Source organism: Macaca mulatta, chromosome 9 (genome assembly GCF_049350105.2).
Source record: "Macaca mulatta isolate MMU2019108-1 chromosome 9, T2T-MMU8v2.0, whole genome shotgun sequence".
Taxonomy (NCBI): Eukaryota; Metazoa; Chordata; class Mammalia; order Primates; family Cercopithecidae; genus Macaca; species Macaca mulatta.
This window is the reverse complement of record NC_133414.1, coordinates 145,271,640-145,295,687: the sequence shown is the minus strand read 5'-3', so window position 1 is coordinate 145,295,687 and position 24,048 is coordinate 145,271,640. Positions and strand designations below refer to the sequence as shown.

General features: G+C 56.4%; 1 protein-coding gene across 2 annotated transcripts in view; it reads right to left on the bottom strand.

Moving 5' to 3' along the window:
• Positions 1 to 24,048, bottom strand: part of KNDC1 (kinase non-catalytic C-lobe domain containing 1) — a 64,891-nt gene that overhangs the window by 26,452 nt on the left and 14,391 nt on the right. For both annotated transcript variants that reach the window (XM_077947904.1, XM_077947906.1), the window contains exons 4-11: positions 14,218 to 14,364; positions 13,725 to 13,842; positions 11,041 to 11,756; positions 9,052 to 9,166; positions 7,715 to 7,786; positions 7,569 to 7,630; positions 1,303 to 1,461; positions 65 to 142 (exon numbers count right to left, since the gene is read on the bottom strand). In XM_077947904.1, coding sequence (XP_077804030.1) covers positions 65 to 142; positions 1,303 to 1,461; positions 7,569 to 7,630; positions 7,715 to 7,786; positions 9,052 to 9,166; positions 11,041 to 11,756; positions 13,725 to 13,842; positions 14,218 to 14,364 — 1,467 coding nt within the window. The remainder of the gene's footprint in view (positions 1 to 64; positions 143 to 1,302; positions 1,462 to 7,568; positions 7,631 to 7,714; positions 7,787 to 9,051; positions 9,167 to 11,040; positions 11,757 to 13,724; positions 13,843 to 14,217; positions 14,365 to 24,048) is intronic.

Below are 24,048 nucleotides of genomic sequence, written 5' to 3'. Positions count from 1 at the left end.
GCGGGTGGGAGGAAGCTAAGAGCAGCGGGGAGGAGGCGGCCCAGCTGTTCTAGCCCCGCCCCACCTGGCAGGTGGAAGCCCTGAGGTGGGCGAGGATTTTCCGGCTGTCCATGCCTCGCTGCAGGAGGTAGCTGCCGCACACCTGGGGGAAGGAGACGGTTCACACGTCCCGACAGGCCTCAGCTACGGCTGCGACCGTCCCCATGTCGCTGGGTCCCCATCTGAAAAAGCTCAGGGCTGCCAGGAGGGTTTCCTGTTTGTTCTCATCGACACCTGACAACAGGCCCGGGACGAGCCTTTCTTAGAGCATTTCCTGAAAAGGGCTCACAGTCGGCCACTGTCCGCCAGGCTCTCTGGGAGGCAGAATCCCAAACCCAACGTTGGCCACAGACCTGGTGGCCTCGGCGCCTGGACACTGGCAGCCCTTGGTCACGTTCACCTGAGCCCCGCACCCCCTGCCCCTGGCCACTCCTGTTCTCCCTTTATAAGCCCAGGCCTTGTGCATGTGAGAACTGAGCTCAGCTTCCTTGGCTCTCGGTAGTTACCGAATAAAATCTGCTTTCACTGCTTAGCGGACATCCAGCCGTTTCTAGATCTCATCCTCCCATGGCAGAGGAGGCCTGAGAGGCCCAGAGGGTCTGAGTGACCCGCCCAAGGCCACAGAGCAGTTGAGGCGGAGACGGCTGGGCCCAGGTCCCCAACTCCATGGCCGTCTCCGCTCCTCCAGACACGGCTCCTCCCCAGGAGGTCCTCCTCATCACCCACACACGGCTCAGCTCCACCTGCTGGGTGCAGGCGCAGGTCCCAGCAGGAGTGTGTTAGAACCCAGCCCCAAAGCCTGAGTCCAGCGGGGAGATCAGGCAGGGAGGGGCGGGGCTGGTGGGATCCTCAGAGGAGGTGGGGGTTCAGGGTGGGGGGTGGGGTGTGGAGGCCTCTCTCTGCTCCCCTCCAGCAGGGCCTAAAAGCAGGGGTCTGTACATGGCCACAGGACACCCCTTGCCCCTGCCTTGGCTTCTTGGACAAGTTGGAGAGAGCAGGCTCCACAGGAGGAATGGCTGTGGTGGGGAGCAGCAGAGACCCCCATGCTGTCCGCCCACATGGATGTGGCCATGACGCAAAACCCACTCCCTTCCCCATGCGATGGCTGGGCTGACATCTAGAAACAAGGACCTGGAAACAGAGCTGGTGGCCTCATCACCTGCACACTGGCAGCCTGTGCTTCTCCACCTCCAGCTCACTGAGGGTGGCCACTGCCCACAGTCCTTAGACCCTGGGCTGGGACTATGACAGCGGTGTGGTTACCTTGATGGCCTCGGCCGCGGACGGCCGCTCCGGGGCGCTGCGCCTGGCCATGTCCAGGAGGAGGGTCTTGAGCCTGCGTGGCAGGGCCAGCTTGTGGTTGCGAGGGACACTGAACTTGGCTGCGGTCCACAGGACAGCGGCCACACAGTACACGGAGGCCTGGGCGGGTGGGGAGAGAACAGTGGTGTTGACCGCAGGGCTGTGGGCCACTGTGCCCAGCAGACCTGCCCACGTCAGGCACCCTGAGGGGCACCCAGGCACTGCCCCCACAGAGGGCCTCTCCTCAGGAACCCTCCTCAGCATCTGTCGGGCCCCACCCTGGACCCCCACATCTGCCTCCAGGTCATGGTCCAGGAACCTGCCGGTCAAACTCTCCCCCGTGGTTCTGTCCGTGTTTTAAAGCACCTGAGGGTTGGAAGCCTCAACTGGACTTTCCCGCCTTCTGCTCTCCTCACGAAGGCAGCAGCTCGAGGGTCTGAGGAGAACTGGCCGGCACAGTTCCCACCTCACGGTCCCCGCTCCCGGGAGCCCCCCACCCGGTGCTGTGCTGCTACACGGCTAACAACCGGCTCTCCAAGCGACCGCACCACCTGTGTGCAAACTGACTTCATTCGGCACGTTGTGGACGGAAAGGACGCACAGCACACCGTTTCATGCACTTTTTGTAAGATCCACAGAGCCCGTCGATTCTCACTGAAGGCTTTCGTTGATTTTTACTGACATTCATCTGCGGTCCACCGCAATACACAGGTGCTTCTGACATGAGTGTTGGTTGATGCTTTCATTCATTTCAGTAAATGAGATGGAAGTGAAACAGGACAGACCCATGCTGGAATTCAGGGCACTGCTCTGAGCGACGTCTTTGCTGAATCAGATGATCGTGGTGGATATTGGAAGACCATGTCCTCCATCTTTTGGGCTATCCGCAATGGAGTGTCTGCAGACATGACACACTTTTAAGTTTAATCACATTATCCACGTGCTCTCCATCACTTAAGTCCAGTCAACAGAACAAGACATTTGTAGCGTTGGCTGCTTTCCCTGGTGTAAGTACTCCCACGTGGCTGACTTCCGGCTACCAACACAGTGCCCTTGAGTGTGGAGCTGGGAAGAGGAAGCTCCCCTTTATAAAGTTCCCACCATCCAGGCACAGCGGACGCAGACAGCCCCATGAGAACAGTAACAGCCAACTAGAGTCAGATAAGTAGGAAATTACCCATTTTGAGCACTTGCTACACTTAAAAAATTAATGTTTTATTTTGCAATAACTGTCGATTGACATAGTTTTAAGAAATAATATAGAGAGAGCTCATGTACTTTGTACCCAGTTTCCTCAACAGTGGCAGCTTGCAAAACTATAGTCCAATATCTTATCCAGCACATCGCCATTGGCACAAAAATCTTGGTACACCATCTGTTGCATTTTCATTTTCACTCCGTTCTATATGTTTTTAAAATTTCCTTAAAACTTCTTCTTTGACACATAAGAGTATTTAGAATGTGTTGTTTCGTTTCCAAGTGTTTGGAAAATTTCCCTTTTATTTTTGTTACTGTGGTCAGACAACATATTTGTATGACTTAAATTCTTTTAAATGTGTTGAGGTTTGCGTTATGGCCCAGGATTTGGTCTAGCTTGATGTAGAGTCAGTGGGCAGCTAAGAAGAATGTGGATTCTGCTGTTGTTGGGTGGAGTGTCCTTTAAATGTTGACCCAACCCTGTTGATTGCTGGTGGTGTTCAGTTCCTTCATATTTTTACTGGTTTACAGTCTGACTGTTCTATCAAGTGTTGAGAGAGGGAAACTGAAATCTCTAACCATAATTGTGGATTAATCTGTTTCTCCATTAATTCCATCAGTTTTGCTTCACATATTCTGCAGCTCTGTTATGTGGCGCATATACGTTTAGGATTGCTATGTCTTCTTGGTGGATTGACCCTTTATTGTTATAGAAAGTCCCTCTTTGTCTCTGGCAATTTTCTTTGCTCTGAAGTATACTTTACCCGATATTAATGCAGTCACTTCTGCTTTCTTTTTATCATTTTCATAATGTATCTTTTCTAACTCTTTTAACTTGAAACCTACTTACATTGTTTTATTTGAAGTGAGTTTCTGGTAGACAGTACATGGTTAGGTCATGTTTCTAAACATTACTCTGTCAATCTTCTTCCTTTCTTCTTCTCCTCCTCCTCCTTCCTTCTCCTTTTTCCTTCTTCTTGCTCTTCTTCCTCCCTTCTCTTCTTTCTTCCTTCTTCCTCCTTTATTTTTTTAAGAGACAGGGTCTCACTCTTGTTGCCCTGGCTGGAGTGCAATGGCTCTATCTGGGCTCACTGCAGCCTCTGCCTCCCAGGTTCCAGTGATTCTCCTGCCTCAGCCTCCAAGTAGCTGGGATTATTACAGGCACCCACCACCATGCCCAGCTAATTTTTGTATTTTTAGTAGAGATGGGGTTTCACCATCTTGGCCAGGTTGGTCTCAAATTCCTGACCTCAGGTGATCCATCTGCCTTGGCCTCCCAAAGTGTTGGGATTACAGGCCTGAGCCACTGCGTCCAGCCTGTTTCCTTAATTTCTGAAGGATATGTTTTCTGGAAATAGGTTTCTGGGTTGAAAGTTCTTTCAGCACTTAAAAAAATGCTATGCACTTCCTCTACAATTACTGATGAGAAATCTGATCATTTGAGCTGTTTCCCCCCATATGTATATATGTAAGCTGCTGTTTCTCTCTTCTTGTTTTTTACTTTTATTGTTTTGGAGAGGGGAGGGTTAGTATTCAGAGGTTTGACTATGATATGTCCTGGTGTGGATTTCTTTGCATTGATCACGTTTGGGATTTTCTCACCTTTGTAAATCTGTAGCTTTATGAGTCTTGCCATAATTCGGAAGTTTTCAGTCATTATTTCTTTGAGTACTTTTTATGCCCCACCCTCCTTCTCTTCTCTTTCCAGGATTTTGATGACATGGATATTAGATCTTTTGTTATAGTCCCACAAGCTTCTCAGTCTCTGTTAGTTTTTTTTTTGTCTATTTTCTCTTTGTTGTCCAAACTGTATAATTTCTATTGTTCTGTCTCCATTTCACAAATTCTTTCCTCTGCCCTCTCTATTCTGCTTTTAAGCCCATTTGTTGAGTTTTTTAAAAAATCAGCTCTAAAATTTCCATTAGCTTTTTCATTTTCTATTTCTTTGTTGAAACTTTCTATTTCTTTGCTGAGACTTTTTCACTTGTTTCAAGCATGTTTGCAATTGCCCAACGAAGCATTTTTATGATGGTTGCTTTAAAAATTTTAAAGTCATTTTTAACATTTCTGTCATCTCCAGGTTGGTATCTATTGGTTGTCTTTTTTCATTCAGTTTGACATCTTCCTGATTCTTGGTATCATGAGTCCTTTCCCCATTGCTTGATTTTGTCAGCTCTGTCAAAGATCAGATGGTTGTAGGTGTGCAGCCTTATTTCTGGGCTTTCTGTTCTCTTCCATTGGTCTATGTGTCTGTTTTTCTACCAGTGCCATGCTGTTTGCGTTACTGTGGCCTTGTAGTATAGTTTGAAGTTGGGTAACGTTATGCCTCTGGCTTTGTTCTTTTCACTTAAAATTGCTTTGGCTATTTCAGCTCTTTTTTGGTTCCATATGAATTTTAGAATAGTTTCCTCTAATTCTGTGAAAAATGACATTGGTAGTTTGATAGCAATAGCATTGACTCTACGGATTGCTTTGGGCAGTGTAGCCGCTTTACCAACACTGATCCTGCCCATCTGTGAGCATGGGATGCGTTTCCACTTGCTTGTGCAGTCTCCGATTCCTTTCAGCCATGTTTTCCAGTTGTCCTTGCAGGGTAGGCTGCAGGGAAGGAAGGTCCTGGCTCCTGCTCACTTTCTCTGAGGCCACCTGGGGCCAGGGCAGGCACTGGGCACTTCTCTGCAGTCTCACAAGGATGAGTCCAGGCTCCAGGCTCGGCCCTTGCTGGGCGGGGACACAGTGCTCCCGTGGGGTTTGGCTGGTGCACAGCAGGGAGTATAAGCGCATCCTGGTTCTCCCTGGTCCTCTGATTACAGACCCAGGCTTTTTTTGGGGCATTTATTTTATTACTTATTTTTTTGAGACTGAGTCTCGCTCTGTCACTCAGGCTGGAGTGCAGTGGCATCATCTTTGCTCACTGCAACCTCTGCCTCCTGGGTTCAAGCGATTTTCCTGCTTCAGCCTCCCAAGTAGCTGGGATTATAGGCACACACCAACACCCCTGGATAATTTTATTTTTAGTAGAGGTGTGGTTTCACCATGTTGGCCAGGGTGTCTTGAACTCCTAACATCAGGTGATCCGCCTGTCTCGGCCTCCCAGAGTGCTGGAATTACAGGCGTGAGCCACCACACCCGGGCCTGTTGGAGTATTTTTTTTTTTGAGACAGGGTCTCGCTCTGTCATCCAGGCTGGAGTGTAGTAGCATGATCTTAGCTCACTGCAACCTCCTGGGTTCAAACAATCTTCCCACTTCAGCCTCCTGAGTAGTTGGGATTACAGGCGTGCGCCACCACACCTGGCTGGGATTACAGGCATGCGCCACCACACCTGGCTGGCATTACAGGCATGCGCCACCACACCTGGCTGGGATTACAGGCATGTGCCACCACACCTGGCTAATTTTTGTATTTTTAGTAGAGATGGGGTTTCGCCATGTTGCCCAGGCTGGTCTCAAACTCCTGGACTAAAGTGATCTGCCTGCCTTGGCCTCCCAAATTGCTGGAATTACAGGCATGAGTCACCGTGTCTGGCCTGTTGGGGCTTAAATTCTTTTTTATTACTCAAAAAAGCTTCATTTTTTTCTTTAGTTTTCTGACTCTGTGCTTGTGCCTCAACACTTTCCCAGCGATTTTTGTTCCTTGAAGAAGAAAGATGCTGGATCCTACAGGAACACACACCCAGAGCCACTGCAGCCTCATGGACGCGATTTTTGTTTGAGAAATCTCGTAAGAGCTTCAGGTCTCACAGCACCAACCCCCTGAGGTCAGCCTGGGCCACCTGCAGATTGTGGCGCTTTCCCAGCCTTCTTGGTGTAAAGGTGAACCATCTACTGCTGGGGTTCACGACAGCCTCTTTTCATTACAGACTAGATTGCAGGAAAGCCTTCAATGGTTTGGCAAATGGTGGACCATTCCGAGTTCCTCTAGACAACATCCCCAGAAGATGAAAAAGCACAGCTTTTAGTGTGTGTGTGCCCACTGGTTTTTCCCAGTCGCTGGCTTCTTTACATCCAAGTCTCAATATATGAGGCAGAAAGAAAATCCAGGGCACTCACGGCTGCCTTGTTCCTTGGTCCAGAGGCCCCTTGCCAGCTGCCTTCTCCTCCTGCAGGTGGCCTGGTGCTTGTTTTTTGCACAGTGTGCAGGGTGCTTAGTGCAGGGTGGTTATTGCAAGGTGCTTACTGCAGGGTGTTTGTTTAGTGCAGGGTGCTTATTGCAGGGTGCTTATTGCAGGGTGCTTAGTGCAGGGTGTTTAGTGTAGGGTGTTTCGTGCAGGGTGCTTAGTGCAGGGTGCTTAGTGCAGGGTGTTTAGTGTAGGGTGTTTATTGTAGGGTGTTTAGTGCAGGGTGCTTAGTGCAGGGTGCTTAGTGCAGGGTATTTGTTTAGTGCAGGGTGCTTAGCGCAGGGTGTTTAGCGCAGGGTGCTTAGCGCAGGGTGTTTAGCGCAGGGTGCTTAGCGCAGGGTGCTTAGTGCAGGGTGTTTGTTTAGTGCAGGGTGTTTAGTGCAGGGTGCTTAGTGCAGGGTGTTTAGTGCAGGGTGCTTAGTGCAGGGTGTTTAGTGCAGGGTGCTTAGTGCAGGGTGTTTAGTGTAGGGTGTTTAGTGCAGGATGCTTAGTGTAGGATACTTAGTGCTCCTCCTTGGTGGGAGGAGCAGGGAAGTACACATTTCTATCCTTCCTGAGTGGAAGTTCTACCTTGATTTTGAATGTAATTTATTTAATTGTATTTAAATTTGTATAATTTAAATTTTAATAATGCTCTTGTTTCACAGGCACTTTATGCACATCCCCGGACGTTGAGCCCTCGGTTCTCGTGAGCTCTAGGGCACATGACTAGTGCTGTCCACGCCGAGCCCGGTCCTAGTGTGCCGGCCAGAGCCACGGCCCTGCTGGCAGATACTGCCTGTGGCCGCCTGGCCAGGAAGGGCTGCCCTGACTCCCTTGAGTCCTGACGAGGGGCTGCTGGACAGATGGGGGACGTGGCACCCCCGAGGGCTGGGGGCAGGGCTGGGGAAGGGTGAGGAGGCCCCAAGTACCTTTTCAGTTACCAGCCTCTCCTCTGCCAGCTCAGGAGCCAGAAAGAACGAGTCATAGGAACCTAAGAGAGAAACCCCGGCTGAGCTTTCCTCACCCCTGGTGAGCCGGTGCTGGGCTCGGCCTGAGGGGGACCCCACACACTCACCGTTGGCAGGGGGTGGCTGGAAGAGCACAGCCCCGTCCTCAGCAACCAGCACGGAGTCCAGACACAGGTAGGCTGTGGCAGAGCTTGGGTCAGGGCAGGCATGCGTGCGGCCCTGCACTTGGGGTTGGCTAGGGGGAAGGAGCTGCAGAGCCTCGGTCAGGCTGTGCAGACCCCCAGCCTCCCCATGGCTCGGGCACGCACCTGCCAGTGCACGCACACGGCCTGCCCCCAGCCCCTGGGGTCCTTGGAGCTGCCTCCTCCTGGCCCTCCCCGTGGGTAGCACTGTCCCAGCCCACACAGTGGCTGCAGCAGCACAACTGCAGCTGAAAGGGAGCTGGGCAGCAGGGAGAACACGGGCAACAGCTCCTCAGCCGAAGCCCCTGCATCGCAGTTCCTGTCCCGGGTCAGGGCCCACGGGGCAGCCATGGGCCCACAGTGGACGGACACTGGAGCCGGGTGTGTCTCCCATGGCCTCTCCCCCAGCTCTGGGCCCACAGTGGACGGACACTGGACCCAGGTGTGTCTCTGATGGCCTCTCCCCCAGCTCTGGGCCCACAGTGGATGGACACTGGACCCAGGTGTGTCTCTGATGGCCTCTCCCCCAGCTCTGGGCCCACGGTGGATGGACACTGGAGCCGGGTGTGTCTCCCATGGCCTCTCCCCCAGCTCTGGGCCCACGGTGGACGGACACTGGAGCCAGGTATGTCTCCCATGGCCTCTCCCCCAGCTCTGGGCCCACGGTGGACGGACACTGGAGCCGGGTGTGTCTCGCATGGCCTCTCCCCCAGCCCTCGTAGACGCTGCCCTCGTCACCCTCAGGGTGTTTTTACGTCACAGACGCACCATCCGCCTGCCCTGCTGTCTGGCAGGGCTGGGCTCTGACGGGGCAGGACCAGTACAATGCTGAAGATTCCCTCCCCACTCCAAAGCCAACTGCTGCCTCCCTGGGGACAACGTCACTGTGTTGAGAATGTGTGGGCCATGGCAAGGTCCCCTTTCCTCTTTGGGACAGGGTCACCGGTTTCAAGGCCCGCCTTGCAGGCATCTGTCCCCACACCTCCCTTGGTGCTGCAACCCAGCAGGCACCTCCACGGTGCTCCAGACGGGAGCCGCCTGCTCCGTTCACCAGAGACACCGTCCTGGCTGCCCCTGGGTCCCTTGGCTCAGGTGGGGGCCAAGTACGCATGGGACGGTGGGGGGACGGGATGGCGGGGGGACAGGATGGAGGGGTGATGGGACGGTGGGGGGATGGAACGGCGGGGGGACAGGACGGAGGGGGGATGGGACGGTGGGGGGACAGGATGGAGGGGCGATGGGACGGCGAGGGGATGCGTCACCTGGGTGCTCGGGGTGCATCTGTAGTGCGCGGAGGCAGGCCAGGCACAGGGCCCACAGCTCGTACTCCCGGAAGGGCCGGCCCAGCTGGGACAGGAGGTCCTGCAGGGACACCCACTGTGGACAGGAGAGTGGTGAGGTCAGTGTGGACACCGCTTGCCGGGGCCCGCTGCCTGCAGAGACATGTCCGGGGAACAGGCCAGGGCAAGGCCCACTCCGCTCCACACCTGACAGAAGGGCTGGGGAGGTCCCAGGTCAAACCCAGCATGTGGGGGGCGTGGGGAGACTGGAGCCCTTGGCCCTGTGGATGGAAACGTCCCATGGTGCAGCCACTGCAGACCACAGTGCTGCCGTTCCTCAAAAAGCTCAACATACACCTCCCAGGTGACAGCAGTTCCACGTGGCCACATTCCCCGAGGAACTGAGGGCAGGGCTCAGGCATATGTGCACGCCCATGTTCGCAGCAGCACGGCTCGAAACAGCCAATGCGGGGAGCACCCAGGCATCCACGGACGGATGCAGGGGCAGTGTGGACGGCGCTTGGCCTCGGGACGGGGAGCGTTCTCACGCAGGCTGCCCCGGGGAGGAACTGTGCAGACAGTGGGCTCAGTGAAGAGACCGGACACAAAGCACCGTCCATCCCACCCCCACGAGGTCCCTTGGACGGAGCTCATGGAGGTGGAGGGCGGGCTGGGTGCAGGGGCCGGGCTGGGGGGTTGGGGTTTCGTGTGGGCTGGTGGGGACAGCTGTGCAACAGCGTGAACACACCCGGTGCCGCTGAGCCGGGCTCTTGCAGAGGGTGAAAGTGGTGGCTTTTGTTGGGTGCATTTTCTCACGCACACACACACCCTGACACCGGGCATGCGTTCAGCCTGGGAGGCCGCTCTCCACTCCAAGGCCCCATGGACAGCTGGGACCAAAGTCCACCCTCCGACAGGTGGCTCAGCCACCCCGTGCCTCCGTGTGCCCTTCTGGAAGGTAAGCTGTTGTGTGTGGGACGGCGTGCTGCCAGGGAGAGCAGTGGGAGGGTGGTAGAGGGTGACGGGGCACACGTGCTCAGGACATGCAGAAAAGCCCGAGCTACAGAATGGCCTGCTCTTGTCCTTCAGGTCAACAAGGCCTGGTGGGACAGGCGGCTTGAGAGCACCCCCATTCCCAGGCCGGGCGCTGCCTGGCAGACGGACTTGCGTGCGGGCCACTGGCTTCAGGTGTCCTTGCCCTGAGTTGCTCACGGGGACACAGCTGGGGGTGGCTCACCAAGGAGCCAAGGAGGGCAATGCCCTTGGCCAGGCCTTGGCCCAAGTGTCTTCAGCTGGACAGAGGGGCCAACAGGCCAGGCCCCCCAGAACACTGGCTCCAGTAGCATCCTCCATCCTCACGAACAGCAGCTGACCAGGGGCAGCACTGGGCTGGGGAGGCCCCATCCTGCACAGATGCCACGTCCGGGCAGCTGCTTCAGATCCCAGTGTCCCTGTGGAGGCTGCGGAGGTGGCCCAGCACCAACACCACCAAGCCCCACAGATGAGCAAGCTCAGCCCACAGCTTTGGTTTCTAACTTTTAAAACCATCGGAACAGGAAGACGAGGAAGGCTGTGAGCGTCAGGACTGGGGAGACAGCCCCTGACATGACGTCCTGGAGCCGGGGCTGCTGGCCTTGCTTCCCGGAAGAAAATTAACCGTCGAGACGGCCGTGCAGGGCTGTGCGAGGAGCCTGGGCCAGGCTGAGGAGGCGGCTGCCTTCTGGGTCATCCTGAGGCAAATGTCCACCCGAGAGGCCATGCCTGGGTGACGGCATCCCCAGCCGCAGCCACAGCTTCCTTCAGAAACGGGGCAGCTCAACAAAAATGTCTTAATTATGGAGCGAGGGTGAAGGTTAATTCCCTGCGTTAAAGCGTTTGTGGCTGTGGAGAGGCTGAGCCCGGACTCACTGACCACTGACCCTCCGGCCACACACAAGACCCGGCCAGACCCGGCCAGACCCGGCCACCCACCTGCTCTGCGGCTGCACTTTCCGGCTGCCTGGCTCCTTCTGGAATTCTCTCATCGTCCCCGGGAGTCTGGGCTTCACTGCTAGCATCTTGAGGGTGTGCAGGGCAGGCTGGGGGTCCGGCCTCTGCTGGCCCCAGACTCGGGTGTGAAGTCTCGGGCCGTCCTGGACTGCCGGGCGCCCCAGGGCCCCTGTCCGCGCTGCGGCCTGCACAGGGAACCCCTCCCAGCTGGTGTTCCAGCTCCTGCTCCGGCCACAGCCTGCATTTGGGCTGAGCCTGGAAGCTAGAAAGGCCATTTTTCCTGTCCAGAAAGGCCTTCCTGGGGTCCGGAGGGAATAATTCCGATGTGGGCAGCTGGCTTTTCCCGCGGGTCAGCAGCAGGCAGGGGCTGGCCTCGGGGCTGTCGGACGGCAGCCTGGGAAATGTCTGCACCTTCCGCAGGCGGCTCCTCCTGAGGGCGTCTCTGTCCGGGTCCCCGAGGGTGCGCTCGGCATCCAGGATGAGGCTGGCCAGCTCCTCCCGGCTGTGGCTCTCGCCATTTCTCACCGGGGTGGACAGCAGAGCCTTGGTTGGGGAGGTTCTGGGGCCCCGGCTGGGCTCAGACACTGGGCCTTTGGGGGCTGGCAGAACCTCCGGGTCAGCGCTGGGGTCCCCAGGTGGCCTCCTGGGCCCAGCGTTTCCTGGGACAGGCCTCTCCCGCCAGCTGCTCTCGCTGACATCTGGGCACAAGCAAGACGTGGTCACAGCTGGGCGCCCTCCTGCCCCTCTCCTCCCACCTCTCCCCTCGCCTCCCCTCCCCTCCCCCATCACAGACCCCAGCGCAGGTTCTCACCACCGCAGGACACCCCTCCCCTCCCCTCCCCTCCCCCATCACAGACCCCAGCACAGGCTCTCACGGCTGCTGGGCGCCCCTCCCCTCCCCTCCCCTCCTCTCCCCTTCCCTCCTCTCCCCTCCTCTCCCCTCCCCTCCTCCTCTCCTCTCCCCTCCCCCGATCACAGACCCCAGTGCAGGCTCTCACCGCTGCTGGGCGCCCCTCCCCTCCCCTCCCCTCCTCTCCCCTCCCCTCCTCTCCCCCCCCTTCCCTCCCCCAATCATAGACCCCAGCGCAGGCTCTCACGGCTGCTGGACACCCCTCCCCTCCCCTCCCCTCCTCTCCCCTTCCCCATCACAGACCCCAGCGCAAGCTCTCACCACCGCTGGACCACCACTAGGCACTCCTCCCCTCCCTCCCCCATCACAGACCCCAGTGCAGGCTCTCACAGCTGCTGGGCGCCCCTCCCCTCCCCTCCCCTGACCACAGACCCCAGCGCAGGCTCTCACAGGAGGAGGCTCCCGCCTTCCTCACCTGCCCCACTCATCACATCATCCTGGCTAACTAGAGGCTGGGGCTGCCTCTCCCCAGGCCAGGTGGGGCTTCCTGCTGGGACTTCCTGCGGGATCCGGGGACTGTCTAATTATCTCACCCAAAGGCACGTCGTTTTCCACGAGGATTACACACGTGAGTCCCCACAGGAAGAACCTGATGTGGCTACAGCCGTCAGTGGCCGCCTCCCACACACGGCATCGCTCTCTCTCTGCTGTGCGTCTCTGTTCTGCCTACTCCACGCTGCACAAACTGCCTGCTCCACACTGCGCCCCTCCCGCAGCAGCACAAACCCTGAGCTGCCTCCCGCAGCAGCACAAACCCTGAGCTGCCTCCCGCAGCAGCACAAACCCTGAGCTGCAAACGTGCTCACTCGGCAGGGAGGGCCCTGCTGGCCACCGTGAGGCTCCTCGGGACTGTGCCCCCGGCCACCCGCCTGAGGCCCCCCAGACACGGCCTCTGTTCAGAGGCGGCCTGAGAGACGCCAGAACCCGCGTGAGCCACGAACACCCCAAATGCTGCGGCTGCAGCTCTGTAACGCACCTGCCTGGCACCCGTGGTGGGGGCAGGTGAAAATCAGCTGTGAAACATCAACGCGTCCGTTTATGTAAATGCCCATGAGACTAACACCCATGTGCCCGGCACCAATGCCACGGACTTCTGAAGCTGACCCAGAGTCACCTCTGCCTGCATGGGTGCCTGCAAGGCTGGCACAATCAATACACATGAGAGTGTGGAAACGGGTGTGTGCACAGGACCAGCATGTTCGCGTGTTTTACCACGTGTGAGACAGTGGACGTGGTAGGCATGACAGCGGGCATGTAATGTGTGCATTCTGGTGTGGGCGTGTGCAATGTGAACAGGCATGTCTGAATTTGCATGTGTGTGACTGTGAGCAAGTGTGAACATGTGTGTACGGGGCACATGTGATCTATTTGAACGCTTGTGTGTGGCTGTGTGAGTACACAAGTGCATGTGATCTGTATGAATGCATGAGTGGGTGTGTGCGTGTGTGCATGGGTGTGTATGCAGTGTGTGTGTGTATGGGTGTGTATAGCGTGTGTGTGTGCATGGGTGTGTGTGCAGCATGTGTCTGTATGCAGGGGTATGTGCAGCGTGTGTGTGCATGGGTGTGTGTGCAGTGTGTCTGTGTGTGTAGTGTGTCTGTGCATGGGTGTGTGCATGGATGTGTGCGGCATATGTGTGTGCATGGATGTGTGCATGTGTGTGTGCATGCGTGTGCAGCATGTGCACGTGTGTATACATGGTACACAGGTATATGTGGACACACAAGGATGCATGTGTGTGGGTTCAAGAGCTCACCCTGCAGTGCTCCGAAGGACTCGATGGAGAGGACCCTCCTCCCCACGGCAGAGAGGCTCCGGCACACGCGGCAGGAGGACGTGAGCTGCAGCTTCTCTTCACACAGCGCGATGATGCTCTGGGGACGTGAGTGCCTCAGACAGGAAGGCTCGGAGGAGGGGCCATCTCCCGTGGCCACCCACCCGACAGGGCCGGATCCTTTGAAGGTGACCTGGGGACAGTCCCCACAGCCTGCCTGCGCCTGTCTCGCCCATTTTCTAGTATGAAAAGGCAGCACATCCGGGTTGCAGAAAACCAGGAGCCTTGTCACAAGCAAGACCTTTCATATCAAAAATGGACAATAAAAAACCAAGTCCTCCTTTAAGCAAAATGCCATTGGACTGTGGTCACGGAACCCAGGGGAGGCTGCCGGGCGTGTGTGGGGTGAGCACACGGTGTCTGGGCCTGTGAGGTCAGGGTCACAACCTGGGCGGCCCAGGGCAGCCTCGCTTACCTCGAGGTCCGGCCGGTCCCTGGGGTCCTCTGCCTGCATCCGGCTCAGCAGCGCCTCGAGGTCTTGGCTCAGCCTGAGTTCCAGTGTGGGCTCTGCTACGTACTCGAGGGCGGCCTTCAGTGTGGCCCCCAGGGAGTAGATGTGCGCCTGTGGGCATGAAGGGCCATCAGCTTGGGGTCTGTGCGTGTGTGCCACCCCGACCGCGGCCACTGCTTTTCCGGGCCAGGAGCTCGAGTTTCAGGCATCGTGGAGATTCCCCTGAGGGGAAGCAGCACCCGCACCCATGCCACCCATGCTCTTGCCGCCGGCGCCCACGCCACCCACGCTCTTGCCGCTGGCGCCCACACCACCCATGTCCACGCTGCCCACGCCCTCGCCACTTGTACCCACACCACCCACACCACTTGCACTCATGTCACCCACGCCCTTGCCACCTGTGCCCATACTGCCCATGGCCTCGCCACCCATGCCCATGTCACCCACACCCACACCACCTGCACCCATGCCACTCGCACCCATGCCACCCACACATTTGGGCCTGGTCTGTGCTGGCTCATGGCCCCACCCCTCTGGGCTTCCTGCCCACAGTAGCCTTGAGGGGCACAGACTCCTCCGGCTGCTGCGTCTCTCAAGGGTGGAGCCTTTCAGTGTTTAGGTCGAAAACTTCAAAACTTCAAAAACTGGATTTCAGTAGAAGCAAAGATGGGTTTTTCTTTTTGTTTGAAAGTCTGAGTTTTCCTCCCTTGCCTAAGAACGTGGGCTCTGCACAAGGTCCGCCCTGGACACAGCCGCACCGCAGGCCTGGATGCTTCTTCCCAGGACGGCTGCGTGTGGGGCTTCACCTTCCCCACAAGCAGCAGCAAAACCCAGGGTGGCTCAGGAACCTGCCCAGGGCCACGTCGCAGGTCACACAGCTCACGTGTGGAGCGGGGGCCTGGCCCAGGGCCACGTCGCAGGTCACACAGCTCACGTGTGGAGCGGGGGACTGGCCCAGGGCCACGTCGCAGGTCACACAGCTCACGTGTGGAGCGGGGGCCTGACCCAGGGTCACGTCGCAGGTCACACAGCTCACGTGTGGAGCTGGGACCCGACCCAGGGCCTGCTCTGCCCCTGCACCTGTGCTCCCCTCCCGAGGGGAGTCTGGGGTCCCCAAGTGTCCCTCAGTGTCCACTCTAGTCCTGGCTGGCCGAGTGGACACACAACCGCGTCCTGGGCTGGCCGAGTGGACACGCACCCGCGTCCTGGGCTGGCCGACTGGACACACACCCGCGTCCTGGGCTGGCCAAGTGGACACGCACCCGCGTCCTGGGCTGGCCGAGTGGACACACAACCGCGTCCTAGGCTGGCCTACTGGACACGAACCCGCGTCCTGGGCTGGCCGACTGGACACACACCCGCGTCCTGGGCTGGCCGAGTGGACACGCACCCGCGTCCTGGGCTGGCCGAGTGGACACGCACCCGCGTCCTGGGCTGGCCGACTGGACACGTACCCGCATCCTGGGCTGGCTGAGTGGACAGGCACCTGTGTCCTGGGCTGGCTGAGTGGACATGCACCCGTGTCCTGGGCTGCCCTGGCCCCAGGCGTCTCCTTGGGTGGTCTCGAGATGTCGTCACAGAACCCTGAGACCTGCCTCTCCATTCCGTTGTGAGGTCCAGGGTGACCAGGGAGCGTCCAGTCTTCACAGAAAGCCCTGCATCCCGGGGCCCCAGGCCAGCTGGTCATCCTGGCCGACTCCCCCTCTCTGCCAGGGTCTGTCTCAGGGTCAGGCTGCAGGGACCCAGCCAGATCCCAGGGCCCCTGACTCCACCTGAGCCCAGCTCCAACCACCATCACCAAGTTCATCCAATTCTGCCTCAAACTCCTTTTTCTCCTGAGATGTCTTATTTGAGCAAGACAGAAAGTGTCACAAAGAAACCAGGAGCACGCAGCACCCCACACTTTCTTCTCTGGGGCATGAACGGCACCTCGCAGACGGCTCCACTTCCACAGTCTGGGGTGTGTGTGTGTGTGTGTGTGTGTTGTGGACGGTCCTGGGGCTTCCCAGTCTAGACATGGGCACACATGCAGACACATACGTGCACACCCAGCACACACAGGCAGCTGGACACGCATCTCTTCTCTCTCCCGAGCTGCACTCTGCCCTGCATCCTGGCTTTTTCATGGCATGAATCTCCTTCCAGGTCAGGAACCCAGACTGACCTTCTCTGCCCCATGCCTGGCCCTGCCTCCCCGCAGGCTGGTTTCTGCTTCTCCTCTACTCTCTCCCTCCTGCGCCCTGCCTGGTGCCCTGGGGCAGCCCACCTGGCACACCAGCCAGGCCCCCGGCCATTGGCCATCCCCACAGACTCCCTGCTGTGCACGTGCTTCTGGTAGGGGACCTGGCACCTCCCCGTCCCCTCACGGCTCGCCTGGCACTGGCCACAACCACCACCTCTGCCTTTGCACCTTGGGCCAGGAGCCCCAATGGCTGCTCCGCTGCCAACTCCTGGGGTCTCCTGTGCCATCCTGGGGGGACCTGCCACACTCTCGTGCCCGGGCTGGGATCCGCCTCCCTGGGGGACCTGTGACATGCGTGTTTGGGCACACAGGGTCCATCCCCTCCGCTCTGATGCCGCTGTGGGTGCTTCTCATGTTCTGTTGTCATGACCGACGCTTCAGTGGGGGCCCCGTGTGGCGTCGGGGGGGCCCCGTGTGACGTTGGTGCAGCCACGTCAGGTGTGCGAAGCCTCAATTCCAGGAAGGGGGACGCTGGGTCCCAGGTCACATCCACTTACAATTCTGACAGCTGTGACAAACCCTCCTGATAAATGACTGACCGGTTTACTCAGCAGCCGCAGCCGAAGCACCAGTCTCCGCAGCTTTGCCAATCTGTTAGGGGAAACTCACTCACCGAGTTAATTTGCTGTTTTGTAATTATGAATGAGACCAAGCATCTGTTCGCATCGACTCGCAGTTTTAATTTTTCCCTCTAAATCCCCATGCAAGGACTGTGCTTTCTCCGCTGAGGTGGGGCTTCCGGGTGGCTGTGCACATCAGGGCTCGCCTCAGCCTGGTTGCCGCACAGGCTCGCTGCGTCTGTTGCCGGCTTCTGACGTTGTTTATGCGTCTTCTCGCATCCCAGAGCTCTACGCTCTAACGTGTGGAATCCAACCTGTTTGTGTTCGGCAGCTTTGTAGGAGGATGTTCTCCACCCTGAGGCGACAGGGTCAGCTTTCCTTTGTTTCTGATAATATTTTTATAATTTTAAAATATCCAGACCTAATCCGTTTGCAGCCTCACTCTCTGGGGTGTGAACTTGGAGAGCACCCTCCGGCTGGCACCGTGAGGAAGGACCCCTCCTGCCCCGAGACGCTGTCCTTGCAGCCGCGGAGCCTCAGATCTCCGGGTCTCCGCATGGCCGCGGGAGAGTGGCCCCTCGGAGCCCAGAGGACGCAGTCGGCCCTCAAGGTGCAGAGCCGTACGGGGCCCGCCTTGCATCGCTGCAGGGAGCTCAGCATTTCTGCCTTCTGGAAGCTTCTGGCCTGAAGGGCGGTGCGCCCTGAAGGAGGGAAACACAGCTGTGTACCACCGGCGGGGTCAGGAGATGGCGACACACAGAGAAACAGATTCCTGTGGGAAACTGTGCTGGAATCAGAAGCTGCAGTATTTGACGAAGCTGCCAGCTTTCTGTGGGAAGACTGTGCCGGAATCTGAGAAACCGCAGTATTTGAGCTGCTGGCTAAGAGCAGCTGTTTGAGTGAGTTCCCTGGGGGTTGTGTTGTCAGGGAAGGCCCCTTTCAGGAAACAAGGACATCAGAGGCCCCAGGGCAGCGGGATAAGGCTGGACCGCGGGCAGGCGTCTAGCAGAGGAAGGGAGGGTGGGGCCTGCTCTCCAGGCCTGTGGGCCAGAGAACCTGGAGGCTGTCCTGGGAGCACCAAGTGGCCCTGCCTGGCTGGGCTTGGCCGTCAGTGGAGGGGAACAGGCCAGAGGGAGGCTGATCAGGCATGAAATGATCACACCTCGGGCCACAGGGCGACGGGGAGCCGGGTCGAGGAGGTGGATGTTGCAGCTTCCTGCTCCAGGCCTCAGTGTGGTCTGAGCCTGTAGCTCCCACGGCGCCTGCACTCACGATGGGCATCCCCGTGGCTCTCGCCTCAAGTGGGGACAGGGCCTGGCCACCCGCGGGAAGTGGACGCAAAACCCCCCTCGAGATGCGATTCCTGAGCAAATGCGCTCAAGCCAAACGGGCTTCGGTTCAGCACTGGTTAAAGTTTTTCTCCAAATTGAAAAGGCCCCTCTCTAGCGGGTAGGAAGTAGGTTCCACTCTCCCGAGTCTCACTTCAGGAAACCCCTCCTCTGCTCTGCCGGAGATCCCTGGATCAGGGTCTGGGTCAGCCTGGGAGGCTCTTCGTGGCCCTGGGAAGCACTTCCGGTGGACCTGAGGTGACCGGTTCAGAGAAGTGCTGGCTGCAGCACTCAGCGCGGTGGGCCCGTCGCAGCCCGGGCCTCAGGAGGGCACCATGAACACGCACCGGGGGCTCCAAGGGCCGCCTGGGCCCAGACAGGGCCTCGCTGGCCAGGGCTCTGCAGACAAATGGCTGAGCAGATTTGGGACAGGAACCCCACAGAAGGGGCTGGAGCACCCTGCCACACCAGGAAGTGGGTCGGAGCCCAGCAGAGCTGGGTGCCAAGGACCGGGGTGCCTTCTGAGCTTCAGTTGGCATCAGCAGAATGGACCAAATCCCATCAAAGACGTGTGAATCTTAAATTCATAAAATCATAAAACCAAGCTCACTGGTTAGCGCTGGAGGACGCTGGATGCACTCGCTGCTTTGAAAACGGATGGATGAAGAGAAGGAGTCGAGCCTGCCACCTCCCTGTCGGCAGGGACCGTCTGCTGCGGCTGCCTGGTGTCAGTGAGGGTGGCTCTCCTGACAGTGGGAGCCCTGCTCACAAACTGAGGCAAGGACTACCGTGGCGGCTCCAAGGATTCATGGCGGCCACTGATGGCTGTCGGGGAGCAGAGGCCACACGCCCCTGATGGGCCTGGTGGGAACCTGAGTCCGACAGCCCCTGACTACCCTGGACTTGGCCTCACAGATAAACCAGGTTTTCTTCAACAAAAACCGTAAGGAAGAGAGTCGGGGGTGTGGGGTCATAAGAAACTCGGGAGGCACGAAGGCAGCCAGGTGTGTGGATCCCACTCAGATCCCGCAGGGAAATGGCTGGAAGAGCAAGATTTGGGCGGCAGAGGGGGCACCCGAACCCTCAGTCCACACCCACCCAGGCTGGGAGTGGCTGCGGACATTTCCAAGTGTGGCCGAGGCTTTGTGGTTACATGTTAAGAGGGGCCTGATCTTTTAGAGGTAAATCTGAGCCCAGTCAGTTGTGGGTCATTTCTGAGGCTGGGTGGAAAGTCTATTCCTTGAAACTTGCTGTAGTTTCGCTAATGTAGCTTCGCGTGTGCTGTTCTTATTCTCTCTTTTCTGTATGTTTAAAACATTTCATCGCGAACATTAAAAAATAAAAAGTACCACCCACCGAAAGCCTTGTTCTCACCCAAAGACTGAGAATCAATCCAGCGCTGCAGACATGCACCATGCTACACACGTGTGCCCGTGACACGTAACACACTACATGCATGCATGCACGCACACATCACATACATGCACACACCACACTGCACACACATGCATCCTACACACACACCATGATACACTCTTGTGCCCGTGACACATAACAGACTACATGCATGCACACACATACCACATACATACACACACCACACTGCACACACATGCACACACACCACACTGCACACACATGCATGCTACACACACTGTGATACACTCCTGTGCACATGACATGTAACACACTACATGCATGCACGCGTACCACATTGCACACACATGCACGCTACACATACACCATGCTACACATGTGTGCCTGTGACACATACCACATGCATGCACACACCACATACATGCACACACCACACTGCACACACATGTGTGCTACACACACTCCATGCTACACACATGTGCCTATGACACATACACACTACATGCATGCATGCACACACTATACCACAAATATGCACACACTGTAGTTCACACACAGGCATACTACACACACCACACAACACACATGTATGCGCACTATGCAACACTCATGGCCACAACACACACCATACTACATGCACAGACACACCATATTACACACATCTGCCCATGACACACACCACACCACATGCATGTACACACCATGCAACACATGTGCTCATGACACACACTACGTGCATGCACACACATTACACACATGTGCCCATGATACACACCATACCACATGCATGTACACATCATGCAACATACGTGCTCATGACACACACCACACTATGTGCATGCACACACATTACACACATGTGCCCATGATACATACCACACTACATGCATGCACACACAGCATACATGTACAAGATGCATACCACAGTACATACATGCACACCATCATACACACATGTGCATGAAACACACCACACGGCATACTGCATACATGTGTGCACAACCCACTCACAGACATAGCATGCCATGCATGTGCACATGAGCACGACACACCACACTACATGCATGCACACACTATACTACATACATGCACACAGACGCCACACCACATACATGTGCACACAAACACTATATCATATTGCATGCATATGCACACACCTTGCACACACACACTGTACCACATACACATGCACATGACACACACTACACTGTATACATGTGCACAGAGACACAGACTCACAATTGGACATGGACGTGGATATATTCTCTGCCAGGCAGCAGCTGCATGGGTCCCCAGCAGAAGAGGGTGAGCAGAGGTTGGCACACAGCTGGGTGATCTACTGTGGGCTGGGTCAGCTGTCACGCAGGGCAGCAGGGAATGTAGACTCAGATGGCAGAGGCTGCATCTGAATTCTGGCCCTGCCATGGCCTGACCAGGCCAGCTAAGGCACGTCTGCACATTTCTGAGCTGGGCTCAGCTTGATTGTGGACAGTGTTCCTTCCGAGTGGGCAGCAGCGTTCTTGTCTGTGGCCAATGGCTTGAGCAGAATAACCCCAGATGGTATCTCCCTCAGCCTGGACACAGGGGTGCTGAGTAGCACCAAGCACAGCCCAGATCTCCAGGGGATCTAATACCTGAAGACCCAGAGAACATTTAGCAACACTACATCAAGTTTCAAGGAACAGGAGCAGGGCCAGCCTCTGTGGGCTACGGGTCAGGGAGGATTCCATGAAGGAGATGTGAGTGAAGCTATGAGAAGACAAGAGAGGACACTCCAGGACAAAGGAGCAACCTGGGCAAAGATGTGGAGGCAAAAGTGTGGACCAGAGGTTTGCAAACCTGGCTGAGCATCCAGATAGCCAGGGCCCACTGCACGTATGCCTACCAGGCACTGCACACACAGAGGGCAGGAGACCAGCAACAACCACTCCTGAGATCATGCTCTCAACAGTGATTCTCTCAGCCTTGAGAATAGAACTTAGCTCCATAGCACACGGAAAGCCAGGGTATTCATTCCTTCCCTCCATTCCCCTTTGTTTCCATCCAGGCACCTGGAATCCATCCGTCCACCCTCTATCCACTTATCCATTCATATGTGTGCCCATTCCCCATCCCCCATCCATCCATCCGCTTATCTATCCATCCACCCATCTAACTACATATCCACCCATCTATCAACCCATCCTCCACACATCCACCCACCCATCCATCCTCCATCAATCCACCCACCCATCATCCATCCACAAATCTACCCATCCATCCTCCTGTTCATCCACTTACCAATCCATGTATCTACCCATCCACCCATCCATCCATCATCCCATCCATTCACCCATCCATCCATCCATCCATCCATCCATCCATCCATCCATCCACCCAGCCATCCATCCATCCATCCATCCATTCACCCAGCCATCCAGCCATCCAGCCATCCACCCATCCATCCACCCATCCATTCATTCATCCATCCATCCATCCATCCATCCACCCACCCATCCATTCACCCATCCACCCATCCATCCATCCACCCATCCATCCACCCACCCATCCACCCACCCATCCACCCATCCATCCATCCACCCATCCACCCATCCATCCACCCATCCATCCATCCATCCATCCACCCATCCATCCACCCATCCATCCACCCACCCATCCATCCATTAATCCACCCATCCATCCACTTAACTGCCCATCCACATGTCCATTCACCCATCCACCCACCCATCCATCTACATATCTGCCCATCTACCTACCCACCATCAACCCATCCTCCACCTGTCTGTCCTCTACTAATCCATACACTCATCCATCCATTCACCCATCCATCCACACATCCATCCCTATCTGCCTGTTCATCCACCCATCCACCCACCTATCCATCCTCCACCCATCCATCCACCCATCCACCCATCCATTCATCCATCCATCCATCCATCCATCCATCCATCCATCCATCCATTCACCCATCCATCCATCCATCCATCCATCCATCCATCCATTTACTCACCCATTCATCTACTCATCTGTCCTCCACCCAAACATCCACACACCCCATCCACCCACCCATCCATGTGCCTGTTCATCCACCCATCCATCCACTTACCCACCCATCCACCTATTCATCTACCATCCACCCACCCATCCATCCACTCATCCATTCATCTACCCATCCACCCACTCACCCATTCATCCTCCATACATTCATCCACCCACCCACCCATCCATCCACTTATCCATCCAACCACATGTCCATCTACCCATTCACCCACCCACCCATCCATCTACCCATCCATCCACATATCCACCATCCACCTGTCCACCCATCTATCCACTCACCCATCCATTCATTTGTTCATCCACTCATCCATCCATGTATCCACCATCCACCTACTCATCCATCCACATATCCACCATCTACCTTTTCATCCACCCATCCACCCACCATCCATCCACCCATCCACCTATCCATCCACATATTAACTATCCATCTGTCCATCCAACTATTCACTTACCCATCCATCCACATATCCATCATTCATCTGTCCATTCACCCACCCACCTACCCGCCCATCCACCCACCTACCTACCTGTCCACCCACCTGTCCATCCACCAACCCATTCATCCACATATCCACCATCCATCTGTCCATCCACCCATCCACCCACCCAGCCATTTAGCCATCCATCCACATATCCACCTGTCCACCAATCTTTCCACCCACCCATCCATCCACATATCCATCATCCACCCATCCACCCACTCATCCATCCACATATCCACCACCTACCTGTTCATAATCCCATCCACCCACCCATCCACACATCCACCCATCCATTCACAAATTAACCATCCATCTATCCATCCACCCTTCCATCCAACCATCCATCCATCTGTTCATCCACCCATCCATTCACATACCCACTATCCACCCATTTACCCATTCATCCATCCACATATCCACCATCTACTTGTTCATCCACCCATCCATCCACCCATCCATCTGCATATTAACCATCTATCTGCCCGTCCACCTATCCACCACCCATCCATCCACATATCCACCATCACCTATCCATTTACCCATCCACCCGCCCAACCACCCACCTATCCACCTATCCACCCACCTGTCCATCCACTCATCCATCCCTCCATTCATCCATCATCAATCATCTATGCTCCAACCATCAATCTATTTATTTAGAAAATAACTTAGCAAATAACCTTCTGGCTAGTTGTTGGTTGACACTGCCTGCTACACACCTGGTGGAATCAGCAACCTTCTCA